At 37.7% G+C, this 23,312-nt stretch overlaps 1 protein-coding gene across 1 annotated transcript; it reads left to right on the top strand.

Moving 5' to 3' along the window:
* The first annotated feature begins 6,506 nt into the window (after positions 1–6,506).
* Positions 6,507–11,744, top strand: LOC105211023 (probable serine hydrolase). The gene is made up of 2 exons (XM_011182268.3): positions 6,507–6,816; positions 10,596–11,744. The coding sequence occupies exons 1-2, from the start codon at positions 6,793–6,795 to the stop codon at positions 11,607–11,609; spliced, it is 1,038 nt and encodes a 345-aa protein (XP_011180570.1). The 5' UTR covers positions 6,507–6,792; the 3' UTR covers positions 11,610–11,744.
* The last annotated feature ends 11,568 nt before the right edge of the window (positions 11,745–23,312 follow it).

The raw sequence follows: 23,312 nt of genomic DNA, 5'->3' as shown, positions 1-23,312 counted from the left end.
GTCGAACGATAACTCAATATTACCTTAATTGAGTGGTGACACCTGACTTAAAGCATTTATTGGCCAAAATTGTGCCTACTAGGTATCTTCGCATACAAATTTGCCGCTAGGTCCTGCATCGACACTATATGTTTGTACATTTTTTATGTAGCCAGCAACTCTTTCCCATGGCTATATGGAAAAAGACCAAAGAATTATTGCCTTTCAACCAATATTTGTACAACTCGCCGCACGAACGAAAGCATCGATTGAAACAAAGCAATTAATCGGCGTGAAAAAAACGGCAACGAAGCGGTGGTATGACAATGCTAGTACCGTTATATGAAACCACTATTTTTCCTGTTTTTTGTTTGCATTTAAAATTTCAACAGTTGCAATTCATTCAATTTATTTGCATGTTTGCATGAAGGCCACGGGAGCGAGAGATTCGGAAGAGACAGTGTAAATGCGTGTTTGCAATAAAATCTCTCAATATCCCTCGTTCGAAATTCGCAGCGCCAAAGTTCCCGGAATTTTACAACATGTTTTGGTCGCAATGCAAGCAATTTGTTGCAATTTTAGAATTAATTTTTACTACACGCTGCGACACGGCCGCTTTTGGTACGGTTTGGTTTGAAAAATGTATTCGAAGCGAAGTAGTGAACACAAGTGAGGGAGAGGGATCGAAAACGGCGGAGAGGAAATAATAAATTTGGAACTCCTCGATACTATTTTCTTGTAAACTATTTCAATAAATAGAAATACCGCTTAATAACTCATTGATTCAGGTCTCCGAAGCAAAGTCGTCCGTCAAAAGCAAGTCTTAAGAAATTCTTAAGGATCTGAAGGCTAATTATAGAAAAGTCGGGGTAATTAAAATGAGATATTAGAAAGATAATTGAGTATCACTCTGAATTTCTGAGCAGATATGACCTGTTTCAAAAGTAGAACGGTCACTAATTACCTCTTACAAACAGCCGGAAATATTGGACCACAAGCCGATCGGCCCTTTGCGTTGTTCCAATATGTCATTGTTGTCATATCTTCAGAGAAGAACCACTTATTAAGATATATTATTCTGCATATATAATCAGATGGCCATAGTGATATTCTCTAGATTTATTATTTCTAGTTTATGCTTGGGATCTCGACCTAGACTGACAAATCTAAAAAGGACTATCAAGTTTAATTTCTCTCTCTTGCTATCTACCAAACTTTGTCAGACGACAGGAGCTCCATAATTGAAGAATTCTTCAGACAAACATCCCTCAAATAGTTTTCTGAAGTCATAATTCTTGGCCCGGTATAATCAAGGTCCTTTCCGTTTACGTGGACCATATGGTTGACCGACAGCTTGTTCGCATCTGGTGTTGTTAGAGAATGACTATTTGAAATATTGGTGAGCATAGAAAACAACAGTATTGTAGTCAAAGGAAAGATTTTCAGACTGGGAAAGTATCTGAGCATCAAAGGATGAAGGATCTGAGCTTTTTAGTCAACATCGGTTCGTTAAAAGCAGCCAAATGTACTAAACTGTAGTCTTTCATCAGGGCTCACAATCTTTTTAGTCCCTTTCCGTACTATACTTTCTTCTTCCTTTAAGTTATACATACGTTTTAACATGCGGTGAATTGAGGTCTCGAAAGTTTCGTTTCATATTTCTCTAGTGCTAAACATTCTAGTTGATCTCAGGGCCGATTAGTTAGTTCAAATATTGGTTCATGCCTACCGTCGATGTTGTATAGGAAGATTGGTGGAGGAAACAGTTCCTAGCCTTACCTCTTGATTGACTAAATTTTAACTTGATTAACTTGAACCGCTTTGATTCACACTTCTTCAGACATGAAGTGGAACTACGAGGGCTGCTATATATATTTCTGGCCTAGGCAACACTAAGTGTTGCCAGGTGCAATCTGACATTTCCATTGGAAAGTTTGACATTTTTTAGCATAACATCACTCAGAACGTTTTGTCATTAAATCGTGAATTGTTTTATTTGCAGGGAATTAAAAAATTCAACTCGCCAAAAAATGGAATTAACTCGTGAACATTTTCGTGCGCTCATTTTTCACAACTTTCGACGTGGATTACCGCGACAAGAGTGCATCGATGAACTAAAATCTTTGTATGGCTATGAAGCACCATCTTATAGCACTGTGAAAAACTGGTACAACGAATTCAATCGTGGCCGACGCTCGCTCAAAGACGAATTCCGTGAAGGTCGTCCAAAAACAGCCGTTGTGCCAGCAAACATCGATGCCGTACGTGAACTGATAATGCAAGACCGTCATGTAACATACCTTTAGATAGAGGCATGCCCATACATTTCTCCCACCAGCATACATTCGATATTGCATGAACACCTGGCCGTAAAAAAGGTTTGTACTCGTTGGATCCCGCACAATTTGACAATCGCTCAAAAAAGGCTCAAAAAAGTGCTTCGAAAATTGGTTTGAGCGCATGCAAAAGTGTATAAATCTTGATGAAGAATATTTTGAAAAACAATAAAACCATTTTCGTTGATAAATATTCCTATTTTCATTATTAGGCCAGAAATATATATAGCAGCCCTCGTATTAATTATGGAAATTAGTCATATTAGCAGATTTTTGATGAAACCTAGGTGTCTAGGTTATGTTTCAAACATTTATAAAGATTTCTGTCGTCTTCAATAGTTAATTCGTCATAAAGTACATGACTGAAATTGATCTCTTGTCTGAGATTAACTTAGAGATATAATCAAGTTATCAATTTCCCTTGACTTTAATTTAAAGCTTCGTCACAAAACATAACGGTATATACAAATGTATATGTTCCAAATTCTAATTGATTTAAATGTGAATTGGATTAAGTGTCCAACGCCATTCCCCACCACTCCCAAATAAGCGGCCACTTGATGCATCGCTCATGCATTAACCACACCGGATATATGAAATCAACGCTTCCTACAGCTTATCACCACACTGTAGAAATGTATGTGAGTGCATTGTAGAGCCATCTGCCGCTGAGTCTGAGTAGCAATTGGAAATGTACTTCCGTTGCCGATAATGACATGGCCAATTGCCGTCTGAATTTTAACAAGCCAATCGCTGGCTGACTGCTTGTGACTCGACAGCCACCACAGCCAAGCCAGCCTGTCTGCCGAGATGCTTCAATGCGCTTCAGCGATGCAAAGGCTGCTCTTGTTCTGCCTTGACTTCTCACACAGTGTCAGTTCCGCTTTCTCACTTAGCCACTTTACAATTTAAAATGTTTTTCGATAAATATTAATGCGTTCTTCAAATGCAATCCTGCTGATGTTGCAGCGCCAATCGAAGGGCGTATAAATTTACTAGTACTCGTATTGCTGTGGAGCACGCAACGTGGACACGCACGCGTCTGCGAGTCACGGTATCACTTTATATTGCTTTCTACGTTGCTGAAGTTGGTAAAAATATTTCGCGATTAGTTTAATCGAATTACCGAAAAGTTGCTGTCGAATATTGATGGTGTAATAATTTCTTGAAATGGACTTTGCAGAGTCAATTGGAGCTATCATTTGCTGAAATATGATCATTTTCAAAATATTTTTAATCAGCATATTTCGTCGATTGCTGTTTGAAAAGAATAAAAACACTAAAAAGAGATTTCCTTGACTTTATTTCAGTTTCCATTTCCCTTTGATTTTGGTAAATATTTCATCGAAGTTTTTTATGCATAGAATATGCATACTTTGAACATATACCGTCGTCGAGTTTGGCTTAGCGAAGATCGTAATTGTTTACGAGATGAGTCAGATGATCCATGACTTGTTACCTGAGCTGTCAGTTAGTAATACCCAATAGAGATACACATACATTTAACTATTTTAGATCTTATATTACCCTGTAGTATCTACTGTATTCCTCAGCTACTCATTCCGTCTTCATTCGTCGCAAAACGAATTTTCACTTTTTTTTTAAATAAATTCAGAGCTTTCCATTGTAAATCACCAGCGGCCTCATTTGATTTTATTTTAGCGTCTTCTGACCCCAGATCAATTTCATCTTTATCATCCGAAGATTCTCATAATATTTTTTAAATCCGGAGGAAGAGTTTTCTAGATAAAATGATAATATTCGACTATTCTCGAAAGTACGATTATAAAGGCACCTTTCAATATTTTGTTGAGATTAGTTCTGACAGAAGGGAACTCACACAAAGGGACCAGGAAATCGTGTGTTTGTCTTGATATTGTAATTTTAATATTTAATAGAGATTCCATGAATACTTGCAAATGTTTTCACAAGCATCCTAAATGTTTCTCTCTATTAGTGAATATATTAGGTCGGCTAATATCTCCCCTCCATATCTACAGGAACAGGCAATCACTTGGCGCTATGTCCGGGCTATATAGTGGATGCGATAAAACCTCCCATCCTGTAGCTTCTGACGAGTCATCAATGAATTGTGTGATCTGGCGTTGTCCTGATGGAACACTACACTTCCTGTTGGCCAATTCTGGACGCTTCTGATCGATCGCCTCCTTCAAACGGTCCAGTTGTTCGCAGTAGATGGTAGAATTAAGCGTCTGGCCATATGGGAGCAGCTCATAGTGGATGATTCCCTTCCAATCCCACCAAATACACAGCAAAACCTTCCTGACCGTCAATCCCGGCTTGGCCACTGTTTGGGACGATTTAACGACCTTCCAACAAGACCGTTTTCGCTTGATATTGTCGTATATGATTAATTTTTCGTCGTCAGTCACCATCCGTTTCAAAAATGGGTCTAGTTCGTTCCGTTTCAGCAGCATATCGGAGGCGTTGATTCGGTCCAGAAGGTTATTTTGCGTCAAATCATGCGGCACCCAAACATCAAGCTTTTTTGTGTATCCATCCTTCTGCAGATGGTTTAAAATGGTTTGGTGACTAACTCCCATTTCCAGGGCGATGTCACGAGATGCCACAACTAACTCGATGTTTTCCATGATTTGATCGGTATTCGTCATCACAGATCTTCCGCCGGCTGGCTTATTCATAGTGTCGTTTTTACCCGCTCTGAATCGTCGTAGTTCGAAGTGATAGAATACCATGTCCCAAAAAACCATTAATCTCACGGAACGTTTCTCTAGCGGATTTGCCTTTAACGAAGAAAAACTTCAAAATAGCGCGAATTTCGGCGTTTACATGTCTATAACTGTTGAACGTAATATCCAAACTAATCATACATAGCTTTGTTTTGTAGGTTAAGTCAATACCTTTCAAAGATGTATGGTATTACCATGAGCTCTGTAGCGCTTTATACATAGCCGCGAAAGTCAAAAGACAAAAAGGCGGAAGGGAGATATTTGACAGGAAATCTCATCAGGAGATATGCATAGACATAACCAGCCGAGTTTACTGCTGCTGGTACAGTAATATGGCGAAAGGTCTGACATAAAATAATTAATAGGTTTGAGCTGGGGCATGTTTTGGAACAAGTTTAGTACATGACGCGATTTCTAGACTCTCAGGTAAGACCACCAATATTTTTGGAAGGTCTTTTTATGTAACTAGATTAGTTATACTTTATTGGAAACATTACAAGAGACTTTTTAGAAATTTTAGTACAATTTTAAATGCGAAAGTCCATTTTTAGACTTTGGGTAATACCTGACGACACAGATTTGGTATTTGGAGAATATTTTAGGTAGTAAAATAGTTCATATGTTAGATAAATAACATTCGAGAATATACCTTAAGACCCAAGAATAAGAAATATTCGGCTACAGCGGAAATTAATATGAAGACTGAAAAGCTTTTTCATTGCCTATAGTGGATCTAAGGTCTGAAGGCATTATATGGATTTTAGAATTGACTTTTTCAACGTTTGTTGTTGAAACGTCTTTCAGAACTAACCTAAAAAATATCTGCTCACAACAAGAGCTCTAAGAAAGCTTTCTCAATAATTATTAAGGTTTTTCTTTGAGAAGGTAAATATATATTCGTTTTGTGATTATGGACTTATCTCTCCGGGGTAGAAAATTTATTACAGTACTAAAAGTTTTCTAAGTCCAACATTCTTTCAACCAGAGGTATGCTTAAACTTGAGATCGCAAATCTTAGTTAGTCTTTATAAACTGTGTACCTCTTTTAAGTGTGAGAAATTATATTTCAGTTCAAAATTAGAAAAAGAAATCGACATTTTAACATTTTCAAGGTTAAACTTGTTTCAAAAACTTCTAATAATAAATAAAAACTCTCAATATTTTTTATTAAATTTTACAAGTTAATATCTATAAGCAAGTCTGAGAGTACATATATACAAACATTAGAAATACATAACTAATATTCAGTCTCAACATTCTTCTACTATTAACTGCAATCACTCTTCCTCACACTATTATTGAGCTTTTTCGCACTTTCCCCATAATAAGCTCTCCCTAAGTGAGCGCTATTACCTTAAATTATCTCACCAACACATAAACGACTAAACGCGTTACCATCACGAACAACAACTACAACAATGCGAGTCAATTGTGTGTTCTCTTCAAGCATTTTGTTTATAGACATTTACATTCTCAAGTTGAGTTTTTGCCATTTCGCGGTCGTTGGTCGGTCTAGCCGGGTGTTAGCTGCTACTAAAGCGTACGCATGCAGTACATTCGTAGCTGTTCGATAGATTTTTAACAAAAATATGCATTTTAATCGATAAGCAAAGCGCAAAGAGACGTGTATAAGAGACCGTGGCATTTGAGTGATTACTTGAAAGAATATCAAAATATAAAAAGATAAATAAAGTGAACTTCAAAGAATATACTTTAATTTATTGGATAAAACGCCGCACAAGCAGCAAATAACAACAGCAACAAAAATGACAGAATCAATGCCACGTGAGGTGAGTCAGTAATTGTGTGCTCCGCCTCTCGCCAGTTTTCTCATTTCAATGACGTGTGTTGTTGTTGTTCGTGTTAGCAGCTGAGCATTTGCAACAGTGAAAATGTCTCTCAGCATATGTGGGTGTGTGTGTGTGTGTTTGTATAGTTTGTGTTTTCATTATCAGCTGTTCATGTTGGGAGTATGAGAGCATTCGTAACAGCTGTTTATTTTGACACATACGTCAGTCATCAGACGATTCAATTGATAAGACCGGTTAGTAGCATATTAGTGGCATTATGCGAGCAACAAATCTACATGGTTGCGTGTGGGGCAAAGTTCAAGTTTAGGGAAATGTATTTTGACCTATATTTTTCAATGGCAAAATTAATAATATTTACTATTTCTTTTTGAAAATATTATTTATTTACATATACATATGACATTCATTTAATAGCGCCAATTTATCAATTAAAGTCTATTAAATTTTATTTTATTTTGGTTAGTGCGACTAACATATGTCATAGTATCGTAGAATAACAACAAGTCCAATAAAATGGCTTAAAAAAGTAGTAAATGTATTTATTTATTTATTTTAACTAATATCCAACGAGAAACACCACAAAAATTCTATAATATGAAATGAAAATAGTCTTATGAATGTGAAATACATTTTTTTCAGAAAATGTTGTCCTCGGGTATAAAAATTTTTGGATTTCGTTATCTGCTAGACTTTCCTTTTGATAACTGCTCCCACTCCATCGACGGCTCCTTGCAAAAAAATTTTATTCTAATGAAGAGTATTTTAATTATTTTATAAAATCAACCAGGCTTGATAATATAAATTTGTTTTTAAACTGAGAGCAGTTACCTTAATTTTAGTTAAGAGATTTATCAAGAAAATAATATGTCATGCGTTAACTTCTCACCTTTAAAAGCAAACGTTTACTTCTCACAACCTTGTAAAAATAAGCACTCTTATTTTGATTTTTAAGCCTACAATTTTCGCCAAAATCTATTTGAATAGCTATTTAAGTGGAATTTAAAGTGCGGTTTTTCCTCATATGTAAAAAATTAATGTAAATGTATATGTTTACATACTTAAGTCAATTTTATAAGACAAAAAATAATTTTAAATTTTTAAATTTCACACCTACGATGTCGCACGTGACCGATTTTAAGTAGTTACCAAAACCACAAATCTTCTGATTTTTGAACAAGGTTTGTTTTATTTTAATTGTATAAAAATTTACAGTTTATACCCAAAATTTGGCGAGCTTGCTGCTTATATTTCCGAGACAGTGGTAACAAGTGTTGTTTTTTGATGCCGCACGGGACATTAAAATATGACCTAATAAGAGAGCAAAAACTTACAGTTATTGGCAATCGCATGCTTTCTTATGCATTTTATTTTGCTCTTTGTACCCTTATAACAAAGCAAAAAATTATACATGATATGATTCTTTAACAATTTTGACGAAAAAACAAATGCAGTAGAAAAATCGAAATGAGAAAAGGAGCTCCTATGCGACTTGGCTTTCGTATATCTCGTAATTGGTTAAGAATTAATTTAAAATTAATTTAAATATTTTCCTATGAAAATATGCAAAAACTTTCGAAAGAAAAACTTTGTAATTCTAATAATGTTTAATATTTTGTCTGTGGTGGACCTTCTGTCCAAGACTATACGCTCACTTAATTTTTCTAAGATATCTCACATATTAACCGATATATAAGGTATAAAGCCCACAGTGTTTTTGAAAAACCTATAATAAGGTAAATGGGAGAGTTATGAACCGATTTTAATCATTTTTGGTACAGAGACTATAAGAAGAAAACATTTTCCTATGAATTACATTAAAATATCTGAGATATATGTCTTAAATTCATGTTCGATATCAGTGACCTTGAAAAAACAATTTTTTTTCCATAAGCCACAGATGATATACAGTATTTGTGTAACGTTATTCCGCTATCTTCATCGGTTCCTTATGTATATATGATAGAGTGAAGGAATCAGAATGAATTCCAAATTGAGTTATATGGAAAGTAGGCGTGGTTGTGAACCGATTTCGCCTATTTCCCTGTCATCAAGATGTTCAGAAATTATTACATACCGAATTTCATTGAAATCGGTCAAGTAGTTTTTGAGATATGATTTTTGAGCCATAAGTGGAAGACGCCACGCCCATTTTCCATTTTTAAAAAGATCTGAGTGCAGTTAGTTTCTGCTATTTCTTCTGTAAAAGTTAGTGTAGTTGTTAGCTTTAGTAATTTAGTTACTATCCGATTTCAAAAAAAATAAGGGAAGGGACTGCAGAAAGTTTGGTTTATATAGCTGTATTGGTTTGCGAGATATATACAAAAAACTTATTTAGGGACAGGGGCATCTTAGCAACTTTGTTACGATAGTATAAAAAGGAACCTTAGAGAAACGTCGTTTTACAAGCGTACAAGAAATCGCTGAAAGAGCTGAAAGCTATCGCAAAAATTGAGTTTGGGAAGTGTTTCGACGATCAGAAGAAGCGCTGGCTTAAGTGCATTACATCGAATGGGGACTATTTTGAAGACAATAACATTGGTTTTGAAGATGGAATGTATGAATGAAAAAATTCCCTTTATTTTTTAACACGCTTTGTTTATAACGATTATCACCTCTACGTCTAATTTAAGACAGGTCTATAAAAGAATACGACCTAACCTTTAATTAAAACAAGAAAAAACGTTAACTTCGGCTGTACCGAAGCTAATATACCCTTCACAGGTGAATTTCTTTTAAGCAAATCTAAAGACGTAAGATAAAGTACATAAACAAAAAGAAAACATTTTACTAATTCTTTTTAGCCGGGTTGTTTGATAGAAACAGTTAGGTTATATAGTTAACCGATCTGAACAATTTCTTCGAATATTATATTATTTCTATGAGCAATAACTCACACCAAATTTCGTGAAGACATGTAGTAAAATGCGGAGGTTTTCCATACAAGTCCTTGATTCCGATCGTTTAGTTTGTATGGCAGCTATATGATATAGTGGTCCGATATCTGCAGTTCCGACAAATGACCAGCTTCTTGAAGAGAAAATAACATCTGCAAAATTTCAAAATTATATCTTGAAAACTGAAGGACTAGTTCGTATATATACAGACAGACAGACATACGGACATGGCTAAATCGACTCAGTTCAACATACTGATCATTTATATATATAATTTATAGGGCCTCCGACGCTTCCTTCAGGGTGTTACAAACTTCGTGACAAACTTAATATACCCTGTTCAGGGTATAAATATTAAATTAGGGATTTTTAAAAATTATCGATAGATGTCAACACTGTCCCACAATATTTCCAGAACTGAAAATCTTCACGATTATAATATTAATATTATCAGTTCAACTTTTTTGTTAGGTGGCAACTCAATGGGTCTGATTTATAGACTTTCAGGATATTTACAATTTACAATATTTATCATCTTGATCTATTTATTTCATTGCTTTTATTTGAAAATTGTGATTTTAATTCTATGTTAGTTAGTTCTATGGCAGACCTAGTTCTCGGGAATGCATTTGAACAAAATAAAATCCAAAATTATAAAATTTCTTTAAACAAATTAAAATAAAATCAATTAGCCGATTTTATGCTTCTCAAAGGCCACAGAAACTGAGAAGTATAAGAATATTAAGACTACCCTTTATGTCTCGAAGAAAGGCTTTACTGTAGCACTACAACATTACTTCATTAAATTAACTGAATCTATCTCATCTATATAATGTTCCATTTATCTTTCTTTCCTCCTTTCAGTACGAGGACATACGCATTGCAGTACCGTGGGGCCACATAGCTGGACGTTGGTATGGCGATCGTAATATACGTCCCATACTCGCTATACATGGTTGGCTCGACAATCTGGGCACTTGGGATACGCTCATACCATTGCTGCCACAACACGTCGGCATACTATGCATTGATCTCACCGGCCATGGTTGCTCTTCGCGCTTTCCCGCAGGCGTGCCTTATCACGCACTCGACTACGTCAATCTGATCATAAGTGTGATGAAGGAGTACAAATGGCAAAAGGTCTCCCTGCTCGCGCACTCACTCGGCGCGCTCATCTCATACCATTACGCCGCCTTGTACCCCTCGATGGTGGACATGTTAATCGCTGTTGATATCATAGTTCCATATTATGTGCCACCGGATATCGAAATCCAATCGTTCCGTACATATACCGAGCGTGGGCTGCTGGAAGTTGAACGCGCTGAAAAGTTGGCGTTCCAAGAGCCGCCAACATATACGTTTGAGCAATTGAAGCAAGTGCTGTACGAGGGTTCACAGGGTTCGGTTGAAATGGATAACTGTGAACATTTATTAACACGTAATATACAGAAATCCACAAAATATCCGGATAAGTATTATTTCGCGCGCGATGCACGCCTCAAATATTATACGCGCTTATCCGCTTGGCCGCCATTGCAATTGGAAATGGCGAAGCGTATCAAGAACGTGCCCTATCTAGTCATAAAGGGTAGTTTATCGGGTATGATACGCGCTGATTCTGATCCAATTATTGATGTGCTACGTCAGAATAATCCACATTTTGAGTACTACGAAATCGAGGGCACACACCATGTGCACTTGAATAATCCGGCGGCATGCGCCGCTGTCATAAATCCCTTTATAAATGCCCATAGACCAGCGATGCCGAACACTTGGTGCGTTGATGATGATGAGACGGCGCAGAAGCGTAGTGTGAGGGGTGGTGAAAAGAGAAAGAGAGCCAAAGGACGTCTGCGTTGGCTGAGAAGTAAATTGTAAAGGATCGGCGTATCTCGATAGATCTAGTAGTCAAGTTTAATATTGAGACAAATAAAAAATACAAACGAGTATTGTTTTCAATGTGATCAGTGATATACAATATTTAGTTACGTCCAAGTAAAATTTCAGTATCCAATTTTTAAATAAAATAACTTTTTAAAAACTATGTAAAATTGTTGTATAAAACTTTCATGGAAAGAAAATTATCTCAGGTCCTAAATGTATGCTAAAAAAAACTTAAAAGTTCTCAGCTCAGCATCTTTTTGAAAAGTATCCGCGAGGAATTGGAATGGTGTATAAGTTTCTTTCATATCCCTCTCAATCTTTTGTCTGTTGAATATATACGAAACATTTGCCAATAAGGTGAATATGCGACGAGCCGGATCGTCTGCTATCGAACTAATAGAACTGAATGATCTGAACTGATAATCTGTTTCATAATCTTGGATTAATGTTCCATATGGACTAAGTTCACTACGAAATACTTCAGCAGAGTAATTGGTAGTCCTCTACTACATATGAACCCGGATTCATTCCAATTATGTAGATCCCACGGTCGTGGGAGTTAATAATATCAGAGACATTATTCTTTGGTTAAAAAAGAGATATCAGCGAAAGAGATATTGTCGGTCGATTGTCGATGTAAATATTGAGGGTCTTGTATTATGGGGTAGGGTTTATTTTGTGACCAAAAAATCACAGGACTAAGTCAGTGGATTTATTCTTCCGGCTTTACTTGAAAATTTCAATAAAGTATCGTCAGGTGATCAACACATAATGAAAGGACCTCAACCATCCGTACCGCCTAACTGATATTACTGGCTGTACTAACAAATCATGTGAGTGCGGTGTTAGGATATGCGGACAACTACGTCACTGGACTAACCTCGACAAAGAAATGGTGCAAAAGGGCTAATATCAACTTCTTAAGAAGGAGATAGCTTATAGCCCTGGGAATTATTGTTACTATTGCGAAACATCATTGCCAAACGGCTCTCCAGGTAATATTATTCATCGAAATAAATTCGGGACTGGTTAATAACCTAATAACTTTGTTCTGGGTTTCTGGATACAAAGGCATTAAAGTAACGAAATTGCCGACCAGCTGGAAAAAAAGCGCTGCGACCACAAGCCGGTAGGTCCGGAGCGCTTCATTGAAATGGCCTACAAAAAGTCGAACGGGCAAGTAGGAACCACTACTGGCTGCAATTGCAGGGACTTTGCAACTACAAATTGTTTCCTTGCGACTATAACCAGAGTAGGTATAAACAATTTATTGCGCTGCCAAGAAGCAAACTACTATTACAGACTAAGAAGCCATCACACACAAACTAGGAATCTGCTCGTCGGATCAATGTCGAGTCTGCGACCTAGAAACGGAGGCGCCTGAACATCTACTCCTGCGATTGCTAGGAAAAGGAGTCAAGCGGCCCCCATTACCTTTTATTCCCAAAGAGATAGTATCACGTCAATTAGCTCTGGAACACCATTAAGCTTTCTTGACTTGACTTGGATTAAATAATATACTGATATAATAGCCGAGGGCACAATAGATCACAGTTCACAGTCCATATCTTTTTCTAATCTTATCTAATGTGGGTACTTTGGAGGAAACAAGGTTATGATATTCAAATACTAGTTGGTTTAAGTTTTACGGCATTTCTTAATCCTATTCTAAAGAAGCATATATCACAATATATTACGTTATTTCTAAAAGATAATAATTAATTCTTAAATCGAATATTTCTCAATGTGGTTCGGTAATCAGCGCAGTATTACCGAAGTTCCAGGATCAATTTGGATAATTGATTGATAATTAAAAAACGTTCCAGGTATTTTCATAGATCTGGAAATGATCCTGGATAGTAATTTTCGTTGATAACCGTATCATATTACTCAATATTCACTCTCTCACACATACTCTCGCTCTCTAATATCAGCAAACTCTGTCTGCATCTAATCCCATCGAGTGCACAAGACAGTAACTTCACCAAATTTTCGCAAATAAACGTAAATCTTTCGTAATTTTATCCAAAGGTATTTGCATGTCGTCAAATATTTGACTTATTCATGGCTGTGGTTTTATCTGTCCACAAGGTAGACATGACTTAAAAAGTGTGCATGGATTAGTGCGGAGAGCGATGAGTTTAGCGCAAGTTACTATCGCTCCGCAGTCAGCCACACAGCCACACCACAGCATTATCGAGAAATTTATTACTTTGTGTACAAAATATGCACGGAGAGCGTGTAAAAAATGGATGTGCTCGCCAAAAATCGTGTATTTGTTTGAAGCAACCGAGGCGAAGACGACAGACAAGTTTACCCTTGGCAGCAGTAGCAGCGCCGACACAACTTGTCGTTCAAATGATTTCGTAGATTCATCAACGGCTTGTAAAGTAGGCGGTTGGTTGTTGTGGTTGTTGTAGCGCAGTTGGTGGAAGGTGAGCGAGAGGCTGAGAGGGTGCGCTGCCTGAAACAATAAAGTCGTTGCGACGATAAAATTCAAATTGCAACAACAGCAACAAAAACATAATGCATGAAGCTAGTTTATATGGTTACCGTTATGTATATATATATACCGTTATCCACATGTATGTATATATGTGTATGGATCGCTTTTGCTCTCACACTTGTCTCAGTCAGTGCATGCAAATCCGTTGAGAAATCGCTTCAATTGTTATTGTTGCTATGTTGTCATGTTGTTGTTGTTGTTGTTGTTGTTGTTGTACAGAAAAGCTGTAGCGAAGGACAACAATGTGTTAAATTTAAGACGCTATTATAAATGACTATTTTAAGCTAAATAAATTGTTCGGCATTTACTGTTATGCTGCTAACTGGCTGTTATTGCTATTATTGTTGTTGTTATTTTTCTGTTATTGTTGTCATCTTTGTTGTTGTTGCCTCTTTCTAAACATGCACACTCGTATATCAATGGTCGTTGGTCCTTGGTTTGGCAGTTCATGTTTCACGCGTTGTTGTTGTTGTAATTCTTCTTCTGTTGCTTTTTTGTCTTCTTCAAGTCTCCACTTCGCTTGTAGCTTCCGCTTATTGTCGCTCTTGCTTTGGCACCACCATTCACCACTTGAGGAAGCACTGCAGTTGTACGGAGTATACTCGAGTACTTGCCGCCACACTCGTTTGAGTAATGAATGTGCCTTTGATTGGCAAATATTTTTGCTTTGTTTCGAGTTGCTGTTGCATGAAATGAATGTGTCAGCGCTGACATTAGCACCAGCCGTTTCTGTTTGACTTCACAATTCCAATAGTAAATGATTTTCGAGTAATTGAGTGCAACGGCATTTTGGCAAACGAGCATCTATGCAGTCGCTGGAGTGGAGAGTGTGGGGAAGAAAGAGAGAGAAAGAGCGAGAGTGGGTGTATGAAAAATGTGTTTGTACGCTCTGCTTAACTGTAAAAGTAGTGCTGCGGTAATTTATGACTTCTATGGCATGTTTGTTGTGGAGGATTTGTTTGTATTCTCGGGTGTTGAAAAAAAATTTGTAGTTCTCAAATAACGGTATTCTCAAGTTTACTTTTGAGCAATTGTGTTATGTAATGCGACTTTACAATTAACAAATTTATTGTGAGAGCTCGATTTCAAATTCTTACAAATTAAAATTGGAGAGTTGCGAATCGAACATACAACTGGTATAAATGCAAAAAACTGACATTTGACAAACCTTGAAAGGTATGTAGGGCACAAAAACTGGTATAAAATTTTCAGACTCTTATAATTTGGTATAACTTTTATACCAGTTTAAGGAGTTATCCAAATAGGCTCTAGCATTGATTTGAACTGTTTAACTTTGTTGCTGTATTCATTTGTAATTTGTGTGACAAGAGTGAAGAGCTCTAACATAGCGAATAGAGAACAGACGAATTGAGGACCGTTACCATCTCATAGGCGAGCAATTGTTTGTCATCAACCAAATTGAAATTACTGATAGATTTTCTTATAAGAGACACATTCACGGAAAGAAATCCAGAAAGCTTTCGGTGAAGGGTTTAAAGCTTAAGAGTCTTCACGTATTTCGTTTATTTAATTCTCTTTATAAGGGACAGATCGTTGCTTGATTTAATATCCCCTTAGGCGAAGAATATAAATTCACTCTCCTGAAACTTTCGTAATTTAGAATTATATATTTTTCGTCTACCTTTGGACCTATATTTGCTTTGGAGTTGATGAGTACTCTTCAAAAAATGTCGTGTACTAGGTTTTGATATAGAGGAGAAGACACTCTTTTGTATTAAGAACATCTATAATAACGAGTTCTATTCATTACAATTTATTTTATAACCTATAATGTTCTAGAAATCTTAAATTAGACACATTTTGACACAGAGTTGCCACCTACAACAAATTGTCTCATCTTAATACTTAATTAAATATAACGAAAAGTCTAACAAATTTTTTAGGAAAATATTCTGAAAATAAAAAAAATTTTGCAACAGAGTTGCCACTTAAAAAAAATTAAAATTCAGGAAAATATTACTGCAGATAAACCAAAGGAAAGGAATTCAAAACTTATTTGAGAAAATAAATACTCCGAGTTTAAATTTAACAACTTTGGGTTAGAGTTGCCACTTATCTGAATGAGCAAAATTTAATTTATTTTCAAAAAAATCTCCAAAGGAAGACGCTTGCGAAAATCACCAGAATGTTTAATAAGAAACTTAAATAAAACAAAAAAAAAAATGTTGTAACAGAGTTGCCACCTATTGAAAAAAGGAAATTATATGATATTTAATATAAATATATTAAGAATAGAGCTAAAGAAATCAAATTCTCAAAATATGCGGATTTTTTTTAGAAAATATTTTGAAATAGAGTTGCCACCTATTTAAAAAATAAATTAAATGTTGCTTTATATAAGAATATTTGGAATAGAACTAACGAAATCCAATTCGCAAACTATGCGCAGTTTAATTTGAAAATATTTTGGAACAGAGTTGCCACCTTACTAAAAATTTAATCCAGAACAAAATATTAAAAAAAATGTGCCTCAAACTGCTGGTGCAAAGTAGTTGTATATTTGTTGCCGCAAGTAGTTAATTGTAAAGTAATCAGTTTGCGCATTCATTACCGCATGCCGAGTAATTAAAATACAATTTTTTTAATTTATGCAGAGCGTAAAGCGACTCCCTGCCAGTAACAACAGCGAGGAAAACACGTTGGAAGACTGTATAAATATACACTAACTCAGTTGTGTGTGTATCGGCTGTACCGTTAAACACTCCATATGCGCGAATTTCTTGTCTTCCGCCATCATCATTAACACAAGCACAAGCGCTGCATAATATAAATAAGAGTGTGTGTTCGAAACGCCATTTTGTGCACTTGAAGCTCAAGCATTGTGTAGTGTTTTTTGCGTAAAATAATTGCGAAACAACAATTCATCGGCGTTGCATTTGCACTTAATTTAATTTGCGAAATGCAGTCGAAGTACATAAGTGAGTGAAATATGCAAATGACTTGCATATGTGTACCGTTATAGCACACTGATGAGCGCAAAGACTTTGTGGCGCCACTGGAAGCACACACACTCACTCATATGTTGCTTGAAATTTCGCATTTGTATCATTTGCTCATTGCCGCGCTATTTCGCTATTATAATTGCGCTTTCTTGCCTTTTAATGCCTCAATTGCCGCTTGCTAAGCGCGATTTAGACAAGTTCTTAGCAACTTGGAAATCTTTCTGAGCGCCTAAAAAGCACTACACTACTTGTATTCCATCGCTTCAATCGCTTCCATCAGTAAATTGTTGTTTAATTGAGAAAAAACACACGTTTGCTCATTGCAATTTAAAGTACGCGTAGTGTTCAAAAAATAACGGGAATTTCGAAAATTTAAAGTATCGTGAACAGGGTATATTAAGTTTGTCGCGAAGTTTGTAAAACCCAGAAGGAAGTGTCGGAGGTCCTATAAAGTATATATATAATTGATCAGTATGTTGAACTGAGTCGATTTTGCCATGTCCAACTGTCTCTCCGTCCGTCTGTATATATACGAACTAGTCCTTCAGTTCTTAAGATATCGTTTTGAAATTTTGCAGATATTATTTTCTCTTCAAGAAGCTGCTCATTTGTCGGAACTGCCGATATCGGACCACTATATCATATAGCTGCCATACAAACTGAACGATCGGAATCAAGGGCTTGTATGGAAAACTTCCGCATTTTACTACATATCTTCACGAAATTTGGTGTGAGTTATTGTTCATAGAAATAATTTAATCTCTGAAAAAATTTTTCAGATCGGTTTACTATAGCATGTAGCTGCCATACAAACTGAACGATCGGAATCAAGGGCTTGTATGGAAAACTTCCGCATTTGACGTGGTATCTTCACGAAATTTGGTATGAGTTATTGTTCATAGAAATAATTTAATCTCCGAAAAAATTGTTCAGATCGGTTCACTATAGCATATAGCTGCCATACAAACCGAACGATCGGAATCAAGGGCTTGTATGGAAAACTTCCGCATTTTACTCCATATCTTCACGAAATTTGGTATGAGTTATTGTTCATAGAAATAATTTAATCTCCGAAAAAATTGTTCAGATCGATTCACTATAGCATATAGCTGCCATACAAACTGAACGATCGGAATCGAGGGCTTGTATGGAAAACTTCCGCATTTTACTACATATCTTCACGAAATTTGGTGTGAGTTATTGCTCATTGAAATAATTTAATCTCCGAAAAATTTGTTGAGATCGGTTCACTATAGCATATAGCTGCCATACAAACCGAACGATCGGAATCAATGGCTTGTATGGAAAACTTCCGCATTTGACGTGGTATCTTCACGAAATTTGACATGGATTGCTGCTTAAGTTAATAATATAATCTCGGAAGAAATTGTTCAGATAGGTTAACTTATAACCTTAATGTTTCTAGCAAACAATCCGGCTAAAAAGAATTAGTCAAATATTTTCTTTTTTTTACTTACTTTTTCTTACGTCTTTAGATTTGCTTAAACACATAGTTACTAAAAGAAATGCACCTGTGAAGGGTATATTAGCATCGGTACAGCCGAAGTTAACGTTTTGTCTTGTTTTTTTTTTTTAAGTTAAGTTAAGAGATCTTAAAGTACCGTAGTTTTAGAAGCATGTGAGAAACTATCCGATAAATCGACATTGAGGAGTGTATCGACGATAAGTTCATAACATCGACTGGGGTGTAGTTTTAAGATGACAACATTAATGTAGATGAATGAATATAAAAAATTTCAAAAAACTAAAATTCCCGTAATTATTTTAACACATCTCGTACGCTTGCAATTAAAGAAAACACACACGCACAGCTGCGCTCGCGTGCATTCAGTCAATTTCCATTTCATTAATCCAATTTGCATAAAAAAGTTGTAAAATGAGAATTTATTGGAAGTTTTGGGCAAATTACTTCCGAATATTGTGAAGCTTTTATTGCACTTGCAGATGCATTTATAGATATATATATATAATTTGGACTGTCTATGGTTTTAAGTGAACGCTAGCATACACGAAAAGTTTAAAAAATTTAAATTGTTTTAATATAAATATTACAATTTTTATATTCGATGGTGATTTACTGAGCGCTACGATAGTCTATTTCATTTGATATTCCAAAAGTGATGAGTTCGTATCCCAGTACAGGTAATATCTGTAACTATAGACATACATATATATATATTTGGCGTAGGAACCGCTTTAAGCGATTATAGCCGAATCCACCAGAGCGCGCCACTCATTCCTCCTTTTTGCTTTTTGGCGCCAATTGGAAACACCAAGTGAAGCCAGGTCACTTTGCACTTGGTCTTTCCACCGGAGTGGAGGTCGTCCTCTTCCGCGGCTTCCTCCAGCGGGTACTGCATCGAATACTTTCAGAGCTGGAGTGTTTTCTTCCATCCGTACAACATGACCTAGCCAGCGTAGCCGCTGTCTTTTTATTCGCTGAACTATGTCAATGTCGTCGTATAAATCGTACAGCTCATCGTTCCATCGCCTGCGGTATTCGCCGTTGCCAATGTTTAGAGGACCAAAAATCTTGCGCAAAACCTTTCTCTCGAAAACCCCAAGAGTCGTCTCATCGGATGTTGTCATCGTCCACGCTTCAGCGCCATACATCAGGACGGGAATAATGAGCGACTTATAGAGTTTGATTTTGGTTCGTCGAGAGAGGACTTTACTTTTCAATTGCCTACTCAGTCCAAAGTAGCACCTGTTGGCAAGAGTGATTCTGCGTTGGATTTCAAGGCTGACATTGTTGGTGTTGTTAATGCTGGTTCCCAGATAAACGAAATTATCTACAACTTCAAAGTTATGACTGTCAACAGTGACGTGGGAGCCAAGACGCGAGTGCGCCGACTGTTTGTTTGATGACAGGAGATATTTCGTCTTGTCCTCATTCACCACCAGACCCATACGCTTCGCTTCTTTATCTAGTCTGGAAAACGCAGAACAAACGGCGCGGTTGTTGCTTCCGATGATATCAATATCATCGGCATACGCCAGGAGCTGTACACTCTTGTAAAAGATTGTACCCTCTCTATTTAGTTCTGCAGCTCGTATTATTTTTTCCAGCAATAGATTGAAGAAGTCGCACGATAGTGAGTCACCCTGTCTGAAGCCTCGTTTGGTATCGAACGGCTCGGAGAGGTCCTTCCCGATCCTGACGGAGCTTTTGGTGTTGCTCAACGTCAGCTTACATAGCCGTATTAGTTTTGCAGGGATACCAAATTCAGACATCGCGGCATAAAGGCAGCTCCTTTTCGTGCTATCGAAGGCAGCTTTAAAATCGATAAAAAGATGGTGAGTATCGATTCTTCTCTCTCGGGTCTTTTCCAAGATTTGGCGCATGGTGAATATCTGGTCCATTGTGGATTTTCCAGGTCTAAAGCCACACTGATAAGGTCCAATCAGTTCGTTGACGGTGGGCTTTAGTCTTTCACACAATACGCTCGACAAAACCTTATATGCGATATTGAGGAGACTTATACCACGGTAGTTGGCGCAGATTGTGGGGTCTCCCTTCTTATGGATTGGGCAGAGCACACTAAGATTCCAATCGTCAGGCATGCTTTCTTCCGACCATATTCTACAAAGAAGCTGATGCATGCACCTTATCAGTTCTTCGCCGCCGTATTTGAATAGCTCGGCCGGTAATCCATCGGCCCCCGCCGCTTTGTTGTTCTTCAAGCGGGTAATTGCTATTCGAATTTCTTCATGGTCGGGTAATGGAACATCTATTCCATCGTCATCGATTGGGGAATCGGGTTCGCCATCTCCTGGTGTTGTACTTTCACTGCCATTGAGCAGGTCGGAGAAGTGTTCCCTCCATAATCCCAGTGTGCTCTGGACATCCGCTACCAGATTACCTTCTCGGTCCCTACATGATAATGCTCCGGTCTTGAAACCTTCTGTTAATCGCCTCATCTTTTCATAAAATTTTCGAGCATTACCCATGTCGGCCAGCTTTTCAAGCTTTTCATACTCACGCATTTCGGCCTCTTTCTTTTTACGTCTGCAAATGCGTCTCGCTTCCCTCTTCAGTTCTCGATATCTATCCCACCCCGAACGTGTTGTGGTCGATCGCAACGTTGCGAGGTAGGCAGTCTGTTTTCTCTCCACTGCGGAACGACAATTCTCATCGTACCAACTGGTTTTTTGGCGTTGCCGTAGACCAATTGTTTCGGCTGCAGCGGTATGCAATGAGTTTGAGATGCCGTTCCACAGCTCCCTTATATCGAGATGCTGATGAGTGCTCTCAGAGAGCAGGAGTGCAAGTCGAGTAGAAAATCGTTCGGCTGTCGGTTGTGATTGCAGCTTTTCGACGGCGAACCTTCCTTGTGTTTGTTGACGGGCGTTCTTTGCTGCACAGAGGCGAGTGCGTATCTTTGCTGCTACTAGATAATGGTCCGAGTCAATGTTTGGTCCTCGGAGCGTACGCACGTCTAAAACACTGGAGACATGTCTTCCGTCTATCACAACGTGATCGATTTGGTTGCGCGTGTTTCGATCAGGGGACAGCCACGTTGCTTGATGAATTTTTTTATGCTGGAATCTGGTACTACAGACAACCATATTTCGGGCCCCAGCGAAGTCGATCAGCCTCAGGCCGTTTGGCGATGTTTCGTCATGGAGGCTGAATTTTCCGACTGTTGTGCCAAAGACACCTTCTTTACCCACCCTGGCGTTAAAATCGCCAAGCACGATTTTGACATCGTGGCGGGGGCAGCGCTCATAGGTGCGTTCTAGGCGCTCATAGAAAGCGTCTTTGGTCACATCGTCCTTCTCTTCCGTTGGGGCGTGGGCGCAAATCAGCGATATGTTGAAGAACCTCGCTTTTATGCGGATTGTGGCTAGACGTTCATCCACCGGGGTGAATGCCAGGACTCGGCGACGGAGTCTCTCTCCCACCACAAATCCAACACCAAATTTGCGCTCCTTTATATGGCCGCTGTAGTAGATGTCACAAGGACCCACCTTCTTCCGTCCTTGTCCCGTCCATCGCACTTCTTGGACGGCGGTGATGTCAGCCTTTAGTTGTATGAGGACATCAACCAGCTGGGCAGAGGCACCTTCCCAATTAAGAGTCCGGACATTCCAGGTGCATGCCCTCAAATCATGATCCTTAGTACGTTTGCAGGGGTCGTCATCAAAAGGGGGGTTGTTTCTCATCCGAGGCTCGGTGTTTGTTTTCATTGGGGAGATTTTTTTATGTGGTGGGTCCCAAGCCCTACGCACAACCGCACAAGCGGGCTTCGCCTTCTCACTTTAGCTCGCCTCCAAACGGATGTCTGTTAGCTACCCAGGGGATACTTGGTCTAAAACCGGAAGTCGTGAGCTGCTTGAGTCATATGCAAAAGAATCGTTCCTGGCCACTCCCAAGTGAATGGCAATCAGAAACTTTCCTCACTTGCGTGAACTTCTACATATGACCCCATCCCCCACATGTGACATACATATGGATCTAAAATAGGTCACATTGCGAGGAAAGCTTTCTTTCTAGCTTAAAAGCTTCACAAAAGCTCTTTAATCGGCTTAGAGCTTTCATAAACTTTCAAACAATCAACGCACAAATAATCGATCTAACATATAACAATGCTTTAAATGACAAATATTTATATATAAGTATACACGATAGTAATTAAACGAGAAGGCATCGTTTGGAAAGCTCTTCTAAAAGGCACTTCGGATAGCTTAACTACTTTTTCTTTAGAAATCTTAGCTTTTAATGAAACAATAATGTCTGAAAACATACTCTCTGCGCTCTTTTGAGTAACAATGTAAAGCTAGAGAGAGGAGCTAGAGCGTTTAAGAGATGAAACTCACGGATCAGAAGAGATGAGCCCTATCTCGATAGCTACTCGATAACTGCTTGGATGGACTGGTATAAAGTGATGCGCTGAAAAGAAGGAGTAAATCAAACTTGTAGGTTCCATGTTGAAGAGCTTTTTTTATTTAGAGTTCAATTATCTCGTACTAAGCTTTTTAACCTATCTCTTAAACAAGGTATTTTTCCGTCAATGTGGAAAAACTCTTTTATATTACCTTTGCATAAAAGTGGAGTTAGATCATCTGTTGAGAACTATAGGGGGATAGCTAAAATGTCAGCTATACCCAAACTTTTTGAAGCTATTGTCACTGACCAAATAACTTTCTTAATCTCTCCTTTAATTTCATTCTCTCAGCATGGATTTTGTAAAGGGAAATCTACAG

Source organism: Zeugodacus cucurbitae, chromosome 4 (genome assembly GCF_028554725.1).
Source record: "Zeugodacus cucurbitae isolate PBARC_wt_2022May chromosome 4, idZeuCucr1.2, whole genome shotgun sequence".
Classification (NCBI taxonomy): Eukaryota; Metazoa; Arthropoda; class Insecta; order Diptera; family Tephritidae; genus Zeugodacus; species Zeugodacus cucurbitae.
Note: the sequence above shows the minus strand (reverse complement) of the source record. Positions and strands in the feature narration are given on the sequence as shown.

Excerpts from the sequence above, each read along its gene's own strand:
- LOC105211023 (XM_011182268.3), top strand. The coding sequence starts at position 6,793 with ATGACAGAATCAATGCCACGTGAG. Across the intron at positions 6,817-10,595 it reads CAGAATCAATGCCACGTGAG|TACGAGGACATACGCATTGC; the intron begins GTGAGTCAGTAA and ends TCCTCCTTTCAG.